This window comes from Planococcus citri, chromosome 5 (genome assembly GCF_950023065.1).
Source record: "Planococcus citri chromosome 5, ihPlaCitr1.1, whole genome shotgun sequence".
Classification (NCBI taxonomy): Eukaryota; Metazoa; Arthropoda; class Insecta; order Hemiptera; family Pseudococcidae; genus Planococcus; species Planococcus citri.
In genome coordinates, this window is record NC_088681.1 from 65,909,905 (window position 1) to 65,924,211 (window position 14,307).

At 35.3% G+C, this 14,307-nt stretch overlaps 1 protein-coding gene across 5 annotated transcripts in view; it reads left to right on the forward strand.

Annotated features, from left to right (window-relative positions):
• LOC135848260 (uncharacterized) overlaps positions 1-13,596 on the forward strand; it is a 28,815-nt gene extending 15,219 nt beyond the window's left edge. For 4 of the 5 annotated variants that reach the window (XM_065368127.1, XM_065368129.1, XM_065368131.1 and 1 more), the window contains 2 exons: positions 7,641-7,688; positions 11,505-13,596. In XM_065368127.1, the coding sequence (XP_065224199.1) occupies positions 11,541-13,379 (1,839 nt within the window). In that variant the 5' untranslated portion in view covers positions 7,641-7,688; positions 11,505-11,540 and the 3' untranslated portion in view covers positions 13,380-13,596. Of the gene's footprint in view, positions 1-2,563; positions 4,648-7,640; positions 7,689-11,504 lie in introns of those variants that run through there. The other variant, XM_065368133.1, reaches the window with a different exon arrangement.
• The last annotated feature ends 711 nt before the right edge of the window (positions 13,597-14,307 follow it).

Below are 14,307 nucleotides of genomic sequence, written 5' to 3' on the forward strand. Positions count from 1 at the left end.
GGCGTTCAGCAATTTTTTTTAAATTTTTCCTATGGTAAGACCTTGCGAAGGGTTGTTCAATGGCGCAAATCGCAGCCCTGTAGCCCATTTTTAAAGGCAGCCAGGGGGTGTCAAAGTTTTCAGTGAACTTGTAATATCATCCATTTCAGCAGTGGGTTACTCGATATAACCGCGATACCTACCGAAATGGATCTTTTTCCCATAGTTAACGGTCTTGAGAGGATTTTTGGCGATATCATAAAAATCAGTGTTGCCACTTTAGTTAATAGTTTTCATATTGTTTCGACTCTCAAAAATTCTGAAAAAATATATATAATGGGCAACTTTTCATGCTGAACAACATTAAAAAATTGATGCGGCACTATGTCGCATAATCGATTAAAAAAAATTGAAAGTTTGCGAAAAAAATGAGGTTTTTTGATTTAAAACATGGAAAAAACGTTTTGACTGGTGAAGTTCACCCATTTGACCACTATTTTCACGTATCTGTTGAAAAAGTTGAAAATCCCCTTTTGCTCGATGAAAGTAACTAATCAAAACACGAAAAAATTCAATTTTCAATTCCAAACATCAAAAAAAAGTTTAAATTTATTCAGTTGTCTAATTTTGACCTCTTTCTGACGTATTTCATGAGAAAGTTGATAAAACTTATACTCACGACAAAAGTATAAAAATTCGTTCATTTTTTGAATCTTTTCGAAATTTGATTTTTTTGTGAGGAATTCATTTTATCGAGTGAAAGGGGGTTTTCAACTTTTTCGACAGATACGTAAAAATAGAGGTCAAATGGGTCAACTTCACCTATAAAAACTTTTTTTCATGTTTTAACTTTAAAAAAACGCATTTTTTCGTGAACTTCAAAATTTTTTTAAATCGACTTTGCAACATGGTACTATCCCAATTTTTCAATATGTTGTTCAGCATGAAAAATTGTGCGTAATAGGTATATTTTTTTCAGAATTTTTGAGAGTTGGAACAATATAAAAACTACGTTTCGAAACTTTTTGAGCTAATTTTTTGTACGAAAAAAGTGGCAACACTGATTTTTATGATATCACAAAAAAGCCTTTCAAAACCCTTAACTATGGGGAAAAGTTCCATTTTAGTAGGTATCACGGTTATCGAGTAATCACTGCTGAAATGGATGATATTACAGGTTCCCTGAAAACTTTGACACCCCCTGGCTGCCTTTAAAAATGGGCTAGAGGGCAGCGATTTGAGCGATTTGCGCCATTGGCATCCCTTCGGAAGGTCTTTCCACAGGAAAAATTTCAAAAAATCGCCGAACCCCCCTACCACTTCTTGGTCGAATTGATGTGGAATGACCCTCGTAATAAGTAGGTAACTGTCGAAAGTGATAAAGTTGGTAAAATTGAGGTACATAATTGAAATAAGTAACAATTGCTTTCAACATCTTTCTGGGTGTTATTATCTGAAAAATCCAGAAAAATGGGAAAAGTCAGGGAATTTCACCCTTCTGAAGAAGTCATAGTTATGTCCAGGAAATTCAAAATTTTCACTCTAACGACAGGGAATTTTATAAAATTAACTAGGTACCTACCGGTATCCCCACCCCATTTAAAGCGGAATTAAGCTAAAAATCCCCTTATTTTGCCCCTATTTTCGGTTTTTTCCATCTTAATAGGAGTGGAGATGACCTAGGAAGCTGAAACTTGGATATGTTGATCACAGATAGGGTACTGTCCGATGGTATGATTTTGGACCTTTTTCATCCATTTGGGGTCATGTTATGCCCCTCCAAAAAAATGACCTTTCTGTAATTTTCAACTTTGACCCTCCACACTCCAGAGGTCAACTCTAGCTCCCAAAAGAATCCCATTCCCCAAGTTTGACTTCATTTTATCAATTAGAACAGGTTACAAGTCCCAAATCAAAAATGTAAAATTATTGAAATCACATCATTTTGAGGGGTCGTAGCGCCGCCCCCCTTGAGGCTAGGGAGTTGATCGATAGCTCATTTGATAGGTATTGGGGAGGAGATGAAATGATCACTGGACTCATTTTATTCAAAATTCAATATTTCAGGAGTTCTTGATGAAAAACTGATTTTGGGGGGCTTTGATCCACTGTGGGGGGGGGGTTAGCTCGTGGGGTAAGGGTGGGGACTTTTAGTATGTTGTTCCGCACACCACCCTAGACAATATTCACCAAAAAAACCTTTGTTTGCAATTATGTTTGGGTTCGCCCATTTTTTTCTGCTATTTGCCTGGGCTACTAGTCTCGTGCAACTTTTTAAAAAAAAAATGCGAGATAAAAATCTGTAGTGGATTAGGTGAACCATTTTCCAGATATCGTGATAAATAAGCTAATTTAATTTAGATAAATTTCAACATGTTTTGAAACTACTCAACTAGGTACCTCTACCTACTCATATAATTATCGAAATGTGCGATATGAATAAGTAGGTATGGTAAGTAGGTAAGCCAGAATTTCATAATCACTGAGTGAAATTTTTTCAGCAAATTTGCTTGTCAACTTCATGTTATTAAAATATTTGCTTTTCACTCAGCGCATAGCATTGATTCCATAATTACGATTCTAGGTCCGAATTATCTACAGTTGTGCAGAGTGAAGAACTGGAGATGGATCAAATGATATGTGACATAAATGGTGTTAACCTACCTGCTCTGATAACCCTGCAAGAATTATCAGCTATCACCGTTGCTCGGGAAATATGGCGCTGCGAAGTGAATAATTGTCGTACGAATAACGAATTGGAAAAACTCACTCCGAAAAAGCTACGCATCTCATTCAAGTCAAAAGTTCCCGATTTACCTACCACGATTGATAGTACGATAGAGAAATATGTAACAAAGTTTTGTCTTTCGATGGAAAATTGGCTCGAGCAGCATTACTATAGAGTATTCATTTTTCATTACGGCCATCTGAATTATGTTTTGCAAGACTTCGATGATTTTGTTTGCGATTACAACGGCACTATTGATTATGTCAAGACAGCCGAACGTATGATGCGTTGCAATAAATTCGGCGATGTCGAGAAATTTAAAATAGCGTGCACGTATTTCTTCGAAGACGATATCAGACGAATTTGGCCATTCGTGTGCAAAAAGGTGGGTCCGCATAATATTGAATTTGACAATTGTCCTCAGATATATTATTGGATTTTCTGTCTCAGAAATGAGCTGCATAAAATACCCACCTCGGAGCATCAGTCTGTCGATGAAGCAATGTTTGATCGTTACATGCCTTATAATAGACCATCGCTGGAATATTTTTGGAATCGTATGTCCTACCAAAACCAAATTCATAGCGCTGCGCGACTTGTTCAGCTTAAAGATGAATTTTATATTCGGTTCATTTTAACAAAACTCGATTACCAGCAGCTCTATGAATTTGTCAACATGAAAGGCTGCGATCTGATCTGTGATCTGTTAAGAAAACGTTATTTCGAAGCCGAGTTTGTACTTGAAGTCTGGATGTGCATGAGAAACGTTATGAATAAGGGTAATTTCACAAAACTAGTCGTGGATATGCTTCAGACTGAGAGCACGCGCCCATACACCGAAGAAAAAAACGATCATAAGAATTGGTTATGTCTATGTCGTGAATTATGGCACAGTGCTCCGCATGATTTGAGACAATCAGCCATCAAGAACATATCAACCTACTTAAAGCTGTTCACTTCTTATCGTAGTACAGCTGGCAATGAATCTTCAGAGTTGCTGTTAACTATTCTCGAATGTGCGACTTTCGATGAGAGAAGGTCATTTTGGACCAACTGCTGGCGTAATCTGATCCTAGGCAAAAATGTCGAAGATTTGCAGCAAATAATGGAGATGTGTTTCGAAAACGGCGATGCAATTATTCAATTCAAAGAGGAAGTCATGTCACCGAGTGAATATGTATGGAATCTCTTTGTCGAGGTAATAAAGAAGTTCGATTTTAAAAAATTAAATGATTTGGTGGATTTTTGCTGTCCTAACGCGGAAACACCTAGACATTTTAAACAACAATTATTGCTCCAATCAAATGCATTCGATGACAAATGTTATCTTAGGAGTTGGCTTATTTGTCGTAAATCCGACACAACACAATTTGTTAAGTTCATCAACGATGCTTATGAAAATAGTGATCTCGCTGCAGATTACAAATATCGGTTTCTCGCGTCTCTGCTCGCAAGCGAACACGATTTACACGAGTGGATTCACTGTACGTTACAGTGCAATTGGAAAGAATTTCCGATACTTTTTGAAACATTTGTTCCAACGGAACAAGCAATGCGGCGGGTGAAAATGCGTATAATTGATAGCGTCAAAAATTTTTCTAGACTGCGTTGGGATGGGCTGTTTTATAAACCTATTTTCGATGATTTATTGTTGTGGTGTTTGGGAAACGATGGGGAAGTTGAAAAATTCCAGCAAGAAAACAATATTTTGCTCAACTAACGTGGAAAAATGTTGCTCAATTTTCTCGACGATCTCTTCCAATAGATATGTGAAAACTTTTTAAAATTCTTTTGAAACTAACTTATTTATTTGTACTTACTCGCCAGCATTGTTTTGTGAATGTTTTTAGTTAAGTTATTATATTGAAAAATAGTTTTATTACCTAGGCATTGTAATTACATAGGCCCCTCTGTTAGTCCTAAATAAACACGTAATAAAAACTTGCAAACATTTTAAATTTTTTTGAAATGAGTAACTACGTTTTCACACCCTAATCAGTACCTACCTACATTTTCATCAGAAAAACACTCAACACTACCGAATAGTTTAGTCGTTTCTCTTCCCCCTTCGCCATTGAAAAGTAAGATTCGAGCCACTGCTTAAACACTGGGGAACAAAATTGAAACAAAACTAAAATATTCAAATTTTTACCTTGTAATTCTTGAAATATCAGGTGCATTTTCATTACAAAAACACCAAGTACCTATATTTAGTATTTTTGATCGTCCCCTTCTCTCAACGTGCTGAAACGTGATGATGATGAAAAAGAGGAAGTTGAGGGAATCCAAAAAAATAAGTGAATGGACCTTAATGTTAATTTTTCATATTTTCACGTTTTAATTTCGTTGGATTGGGTCCATTTTTTTCAATCAAATGTGTATTAAATAGTTCCTCTCCTTCCTGAATGATGAAATAAGGGAACTTGTCTCCTCTTCTTTAAATTTCTAAAAATATATACCTACCTCCTTGAATGTAGGTAGGTATGTAGATAAATTCTGACATAGAAATAAAAAATTAAAAAAAAAACTTTTCCGGAATAAGAGGGCGGGGGTTCTTGAAAAAGGGATCAAAACTTCAGATTTGCATAAGTATTTGTGTAACATGGGTAATTCTCAGAAAAAGGTAAAAATCGTGTACATGGCAAATTTCTCAAAGGTTTTAGCATGAATTTTTTTTTTTTTTTTTTGGTCCATTCAAGGATCATCCCCCACACATTTCACATATGGTATTGAAATTTTTAGCCCCTCCTTTCATTGGTGTACATTCGATTTTATACCCCAAATGTCCTTCGACTTGGCTGTCACACACCATGTTTTTGAAAATGAATGTTATAAAGTGTCATGAACTTCATTTTTTTGGGGAAAAATTGGCACGTTCTCATTATCATATAACACGAAGGTCCATTATTGTGCAAATCGCAATTGCAATAAGTCCATAGGAAGCTGACATTTCACATTTGAAAACTGTCACACACTTTTTGCGCAAATTCTAGAGCAATTTTCAATTATTTTTGCTAGCTTCCCAATCCAATATTTTTTTCTGGCGAGTGGCTGCACTGGTTCACTGTCTTCATAAAAATGTTACCCCGCAATGTTATTCTCATAACCTACGCAATGGCTCGTTCTGATCGTACTTGTCTCTGAAAATATGATATTTCGCAAAATTGGTGTCCTTCGGCTTGCCTTTTTATTTACCCTGATGAACCCGCCAAAAACGATAATTGAGAAAGGGAAGTTATTCTACATGATAAGTACACATTTATTACGTGTTAAAAATCGAATAATGTCCAGTAGGTAAGGCTAGAAACGAAAAAACGTTGAGATTGTCCTTCGGCTTGTCCAGCGCCCATTTGTCCTTCGACTTGGCCAAATTTCAGACAGCTGTACTTTTATCCCGCTAGTCGACATATTACACGATAAAACAAGCAAAATTTGACATTTTCTCCCTCCCCTCACCTCACCACTACCCCTACCATAAAAATAAGTCCAGATTCGAACTCTGCAGCCTGAAAAACATAAATTGACATATTACACGATAATATAAGCAAAATTTGACATTTTCCCCCTCCCCACGCCTCCCCCTCCACCTCTACATAAAAAATAACTCCAGATTCGAATTCTACGACCTCGAAAACATATCAATCGACATACATTACACATCGATGAGGGTCGAATCGTAATTATCGCTGTTTTAGGGGGGCCGGGGTCCACAGTGGGGGGATTGAATTGAGGCCAACACTAGAACAGGGATCTGGGACACCTATACAAATGATTCTCACTTGAAATTTTCCAAAAAAGTGATTTTTATTTTTCAAAATTATGCACATTAAAATTGACCTTTTTTCTGAGAATTACCCAACTGGGAATGACTTAGAAAAAAACGTTTTGTGGACAAGTTGCCTATCTTTAATATTTAAGGGACAACTGAAGGGTACAGGGAAAGAACGATGTAACTGGTATTTTGCAAACTTTACAGGAGAGCGTTTTAAAGATTGAAATATTTCTCAGTTTGAAAGTATAATGTCTCAGATATATTCCCAAAGTCTATTAGAACAATTCTGAGCATAAAAATATCATTCACGAGTTATCAGAATACATTGAGAGCATTTTAAACCTAACGCGCAAGAAACAAGTTACATCGTTCTTTCCCTGTGCTCCTCAACTGAGCTTTGAAAAAACAATATTGATAAAAACGTAGTCCATTTTTGACCTTGAGAATGAGCAGTACTCGGGAAAATAAACAAATTTTGTCATTATGAATTTTTGCACAGCTTTGAAATTGAAGGGGTCAGAAATATTTGTTTCTCTCGAAATATTTCCAACTCCTTTAATTTCAAATCTTTTGAACGCTCAGTTGCCTCCTAAATATTAAAGATAGGCAACTTTTCCACATAACGTTTTTTCAAGTCGTACCCAGTTACATAACTATGTAAATCTGAAGTTTTGATCCCTTTTTCAAGAACCCCCGCCCCCTCGTATTCCGGTAAACGTTTTTTTTAATTTTTTATTTCTGTGTCAGAATTCATCTACTTACCTACATTCAATGAGATAGGTAAGAAGTGTTTTTAGAATTTTAAGGGAGAGGGGACAAGACTCGCAGTCCAACATCAACCACTTCTTTCCCTTTCACCCTCACCAACTAAACAGCTTTTTTAATGTATCTTTCATCCCTTTCACAGGTATTATTCTCTTGAACCAGATCTACAATTCTACATATGTACTTGTGTATTTCTATGTCTTTTCATCATTAGTACTAACTAGCGTGGTCTTTTTTTTATTGTTAGATACATTTTAACGTGGTTTGGTTTATCACATGTTCGTTCTTTGTTCTTTCTGCATAAATGTTGTATGAGAAAATGTTGTTTGAACTATTTTTTGTCATTTCTATGTACCTACATTATAAGACAATAATTAATGTTAACAAAATTTTCAGGTGACATATAGTGAACGATTTCAAGTCTTCCTGGCTGTTGAATAATTGGTGAGTACTTATTTAGATATGTATTACCTATTTAAAGTTTTTCTAAGCTACGTTTTTTAAACTTGCTAGAATAACTTCAAACCTATAAAAAATAACCAAGAACTGATAATTTGAGCAAAATTTTGTGTAAATTACGCGAATTATAAAATTTTAGGTAGCAGTGAAAATAAGTTACCTTGGTTTATCTGTTGAATGAAATTTTGCTGAAATTAAACAAGAAAAATGAGAATGAAGAAAATATAAATTTTTACTTCGTGGGTCATTCCACGACAATTCGACCAAGAAGTGGTAGGGGGGTTCGGCAATTTTTTTGAAATTTTTCCTGTGGGTAGACCTTCCGAAGGGATGAACAATGGCACAACTCGCAGCCCTCTAGCCCTTTTTTAAAAGCTGCTAGGGGGTGTCAAAGTTTTCAGTGAACTTGAAATATCATCCATTTCAGCAGTGAATTACTCGATAACCACGATACCTATTAAAATTAAACTTTTTCCAATATGTAGTTGAGGGTTTTAAAAGGCTTCTTGGTGATATCATAAAAATCAGTGTTGCCTCTTTTTTTCGTACAAAAAATTAGCTCAAAAAGTTTCAAAGCGTAGTTTTTGTATCGTTCCTACTCTCAAAAATTCTGAAAAAAATATATTAAAAGGACAACTTTTCATGCTGAACAACATATTAAAAAATTGGTATGGCAATATGTCGCCAAGTCGATTTAAAAAAATTCAAAGTTTGCGAAGAAATGCGATTTTTTGATTTAAAACACGAAAAAAAGTTTTGATTGGTGAAGTTGACCCATTTGAACACTATTTTTATGTATCTGTTGAAAAAGTTGAAAAACCCTTTTCGTCGTCGTCGTTTCCTTATACGCGGTAGGCCTGTTGGCCTGTCTGCTGCGGTGTGGAACCTGTTGAGGATGAGCCTGAGTTATCTGTGAGTTTCCTCCTTGGTCTCCCTCTGCTTCCCTTCCCCGTTGGTGTATGTATATTGAAGGACCTGTTTCGGTGATCTTGTTTCCTCCATCCTTTTGACATGATTTCTCCAATCTTTCCTATACTGTGGCCGAAAAACCCCTTTTGCTCAATGAAATAAACTACTCACAAAAAAACCAAAATTCAGAAAAATTCAATTTTCAATTTCAAACGTCGAAAAAAGTTTGAATTTATTCAGTTGTCTTGTTTTGACCTCTTTCTGACGTATTTCACAAAAATTACACTCGGGTCATTCCACGTCAATTGGACCAAAAAGTGGTAGGTGGGTTCGGCGATTTTTTTGAAATTTTTCCTGCGGAAAGACCTTTTGAAGGGATGGCCAATGACGCAAATCGCAGCCCTCTAGCCCATTTTTAAAGGCAGCCAGGGGGTGTCAAAGTTTTCAGTGAACCTAAAATATCATCCATTTCAGCAGTGGATTGTTCGATAACCGCGATACCTACCAAAATGGAACTTCTTCCCATAGTTAGAGGTTTTGAAAGGCTTTTTGGTGATATCATAAAAATCAGTGTTGCCACTTTTTTTCGTACAAAAAATTAGCTCAAAAAATTTCAAAACGTAGGTTTCATATCGTTCCGACTCTCAAAAATTCTGAAAAAAATATATTATGGACAACTGCTCATGCTGAACAACATATTAAAAAATTGGGATGGTAACTTGTAACAAAGTCGATTTAAAAAAATTTAAACTTTGCGAAAAAATGCGATTTTTTGATTTAAAACATGAAAAAAAGTTTTGATTGGTAAAGTTGACCCATTTGACCCCTATTTTTGCGTATCTGTTAAAAAAGTTGAAAAAACCCCTTTCACTCAATAAAATGAAGTCATCACAAAAAAATCAAAATTCAAAAAAATTCAATTTTCAATTTCAAACATCAAAAAAAGTTTAAATGTATTCAGTTGTCTTATTTTGACCACATTCTGACGTATTTTATGAAAAAGTTAATAAAAATCTCACTCACAGCAAAAAAAATAAAATTTGCTTTTTTTGAATTTTGATTTTTTTGTGATGAGTTAATTTCACCGAGTGAAGGGGTTTTTTCAACTTTTTCAACAGATACGTAAAAATAGGGGTCAAATAGATCAACTTTGCCAATCAAAACTTTTTTTCATGTTTCAAATCAAAAAATCGCATTTTTTTGCAAAGTTTGAATTTTTTAAATTGACTTTGTTACAAGTTACCATCCCAATTTTTTAATATGTTGTTCAGCATGAACAATTGTCCATAATATATTTTTTTCAGAATTTTTGAGAGTCGGAACGATATGAAACCTACGTTTTGAAATTTTTTGAGCTAATTTTTTGTACGAAAAAAAGTGGCAACACTGATTTTTATGATATCACCAAAAAGCCTTTCAAAACCTCTAACTATGGGAAGAAGTTCCATTTTGGTAGGTATCGCGGTTATCGAACAATCCACTGCTGAAATGGATGATATTTTAGGTTCACTGAAAACTTTGACACCCCCTGGCTGCCGTTAAAAATGGGCTGGAGGGCTGCGATTTGCGCCATTGATCATTCCTTCGGAAGGTCTTTCCACAGGAAAAATTTCAAAAAAATCGCCGAACCCACCTACCACTTTTTGGTCCAATTGACGTGGAATGACCCACTCACAAAAAAAAATTATTTTTTGAATCATTTTAAATTTTAATTTTTTTTGTGAGGAGTTCATTTCATGGAGTGAAAAGGGGTTTTCAACTATTTCAACAGATGCGTAAAAATAGGGGTTAAATGGGTCAACTTCACCTATCAAAACTTTTTTTCATGTTTTAAATCCAAAAATCGCATTTTTTCGCAAACTTAAAATTTTTTAAAATCGACTTTATGAAGTAATGCCAATCCAATTTTTTGATGTTACTCAGCGTGAAAATGTTGTCCATAATATAATATCTTTTATGAAAACTACGTTTTGAAACTTTTTCAGCTAATTCTTTGTACGAAAAAAAGCGACAACACTGATTTTTATGATATCACCAAAAAGCCATTCAATACCTATAACTATAAGAAAAAGTTCCATTTTGGTAGGTATCGCAGTCATCGAGTAATCCACTGCTGAAATGGATGATATTTCAGGTTCCCTGAAAACTTTGACACCCCTTGGCTGCCTTTAAAAATGGGCTAGAGGGCTGCGATTTGCGTCATTGGTCATTCCTTCGAAAGGTCTTTCGGCAGGAAAAATTTCAAAAAAATCGCGGAACCCCCTACCACTTCTTGGTCGAATTGATGTGGAATGACTCTCGTAAGAATTGTCGAAAGTGATAAAGTTGGTAAAATTGAGGTACATGATTGAAATACAAATGCTTGAAACATTTTCCGGGTGCATCTGGACAATCCAAAAAAATGCGAAAAGTAAGGGAATTTCACCCTTCTGAAGAAGTCATAGTAATGTCCAGGAAATTCAAAATTTTCACTATAAGGACAGGGAATTTTATAAAATTAACTACCTACCGATCTAATTGGATATAACTCGCAAACATTTTTTATTGTGATAAGTTTTTAACGTGAGTGATTATGAAAAAAAAAAAGATTTTTACCTGGCTGCGAGTAACTGAAATATTAGCCCGTTCCCCTGAATTTCGAAATGTGTACGTTTTAACATCCTAATCCTTGTACATATTGTATTTATTAGGTATTAGGTATATTTTCACCAAACACTACTCGATAGTATTTTCTCCTCCCCTTCCCCCCTCCTTTGAAAGTAAGACGTGAGCCATTGCTTTAACATTTGTGAGAGCAAGAACTCTAATTTTTCATGTTTTCCCGTTCAAGTCTCGTGCAAATGTTTGCCTTTCACACAACGCATAGCATTGATTCCATAATTACGATTCTAGGTCCGAATTACAGTTGAGCCGAGTGAAAAACTGGAAATGGATGAAATGATATGTGACATGACTGATGCTACTCAACCTGCTCTGATAAGCCTGCAAGAATTATCAGCGATCACCGTTGCTCGGGAAATATGGCGCTGCGAAGTGAATAATTATCGTACGAATAACGAATTGGAAAAACTCACTCCGAAAAAACTCAGCACTTCGTTAAAGTCAAAATTTCGCGATTTACCTACTGCGATTGATAACGTGATAGAGAAGTATGTAACAAAATTTGGCCTTTCGATGGAAAATTGGCTCGAGCAGCATTACAAAAGAGTGTTCTTTAATCATTACTGCCATCAGAACTATGTTTTGGAAGATTTCGATGATTTTGTGTGCGATTACAGCAATGGTACTGTTGATTACATCAAGACTGCGGAACGTATGATGCGTTGTGATAGATTGAGTAAGGCCAAGAAATTTAAAATAGCGTGCACGTATTTCTTCGAAAACGATATCAGACGAATTTGGCCATTCGTGTGCAAAAAGGTGGGTCCGAATAATATTGAGTTAGGCAATTGCCCTCAGCTATATTACTGGATTTGCTTTCTCAGAAACGAGCTGGATAAAATACCTACCTCGGAGCATCAGTCTGTCGATGAAGCAATGTTTGATCGTTACATGCCTTATAATAGACCATCGCTGGAATATTTTTGGAATCGTATATCCTACCAAAACCAAATTCAAAGCGCTGAGCGACTTTATCAGCTTAAAGATGAATTTTTTATTAGGTTCATTTTAACAAAACTCGATTACCAGCAGCTCTACGAATTTGTCAACACGAAAGGCTGCGATCTGATCTGTGATCTGTTGAGAAAACGTTATTTCGAAGACGAGTTTGTACTTGAAATCTGGATGTGCATGAGAAACCTTATGGATGAGGATAATTTCACAAAACTAGTCGTGGATATGCTTCAGACTGAGAGCACGCGATCGTACACCAAAAAAATAGAAAACGCTCATAACGATCACAAGAATTGGTTACGTCTATGTCGTGAATTATGGCACAATGCCCCGCATGATTTAAGACAATCAGCCATCAAGAACATATCAACCAACTTAAAGCTGTTCACTTCTTATCGTAGTGAAGCTGGCAATGAATCTTCAGAGTTGCTGTTAACTATTCTCGAGTGTGCAACTTTCGATGAGAGAAGCTCATTTTGGACTAACTGCTGGCATAATCTGATCCTAGGCAAAAATACCGAAGATTTGCAGCAAATAATGGAGATGTGTTTCGAAAACGGCGATGCAATTATTCAATACAAAGAGAATGTCATGTTAAAAAGTGAACATGTGTGGGAAATCTGTGTCAAGTTATTAAAGAAGTTCGATTTTGAAAAATTAAATGATTTGGTGGATTTTTGTTGTCCTAACGCGGAAACATCTAGACATTTTAAACAACAATTATTGCTCCAATCACATGCATTCGATGAAAAATTGCATCTTAGGATTCGGATTATGATTCATAAATGCGACACTACACAATTTGACAAGTTCATCGACGATGCTTATGAAAATAGTGATCTCGCTGCAGATTACAAAAATCAATTTCTTGCGTCTCTGCTCCCAAGCGAACACGATTTACACGAGTGGATTTACTCTACGTTAGAGTGGGATTGGAAAGAATTTCCGAAATTTTTCGAAACATTTGTTCCAACGGAACAAGCAATGCGGCAGGTGAAAACGCGTATAATTGATCGTGTGAAAAAATTTTGTAGACTGAGTAGGGATATGCTGTTTTATAAACCTATTTTCAATGATTTATTGTTGTGGTGTTTGGGAAACGACGAGGAAGTTGATAAATTCAAGCAAGAAAATAATATTTTGCTCAACTAACGTGGAAAAATGTTGCTGAATTTTTTTGACGATCTCTTCCAATAGATATGTGAAGACTTTGTTTAATTCTTTTGAAACTAACTCTTATTTATTTGTACTTTTAGTCAAGTTATAATATTGAAAAATAGTTTTATTACTAACCTAGGCATTGAAATTGCATTAGGCCCTTCTGTTAGTCCTCAATAAACTTGTAATAAAAACTTGCAAACATTTTAAATTTGAAATGAGTACGTTTTCACACCCTAATCAGTATCTACCTACATTTTCATCAGAAAAGCACTCAACACCACCGAATAGTTTTGTCGTCTCTATTCCCCCTTCGCCATGTTGAAAAGTAAGATTCGAGCCACTGCTTAAACACTCGGGAACAAAATTAAAACAAAACTAAAATATTTTAATTTTTACCTTGTAATTCTTGAAATATCAAGAGCATTTTCATTAGAAAAACACTAAGTACCTATATTAAGTATTTTTGATCGCCCCCTTCTCTCATTAACGTGCTGAAACGTGATGATGATGAAAAAGAGGAAGTTGAAGGAATCCAAAAAAATAAGTGAATGCACCTTAACGTTAATTTTTCATGTTTTCACGTTTTAATCTCGTTGGATTGGGTCCATTTTTTTTCAATCAAATGTGTATTAAATAGTCCCTCTCCTTCCTGAATGATGAAATAAGGGAACTTGTCTCCTCTTCTTTAAATTTCTAAAAATATATACCTACCTCATTGAATGTAGGTATGTAGATGAATTCTGACGTAGAAATAAAAAATTTAAAAAAAACTTTTTCTGGAATAAGAGGGCGGGGGTTCTTGAAAAAGGTATCAAAACTTTAGATTTGCATAAGTATTTATGTAACTGGGAATGACTTGAAAAAAAAACGTTTTGTGGACAAGTTGACTGTCTTTAATATGTATTTAAGGAATAACTGA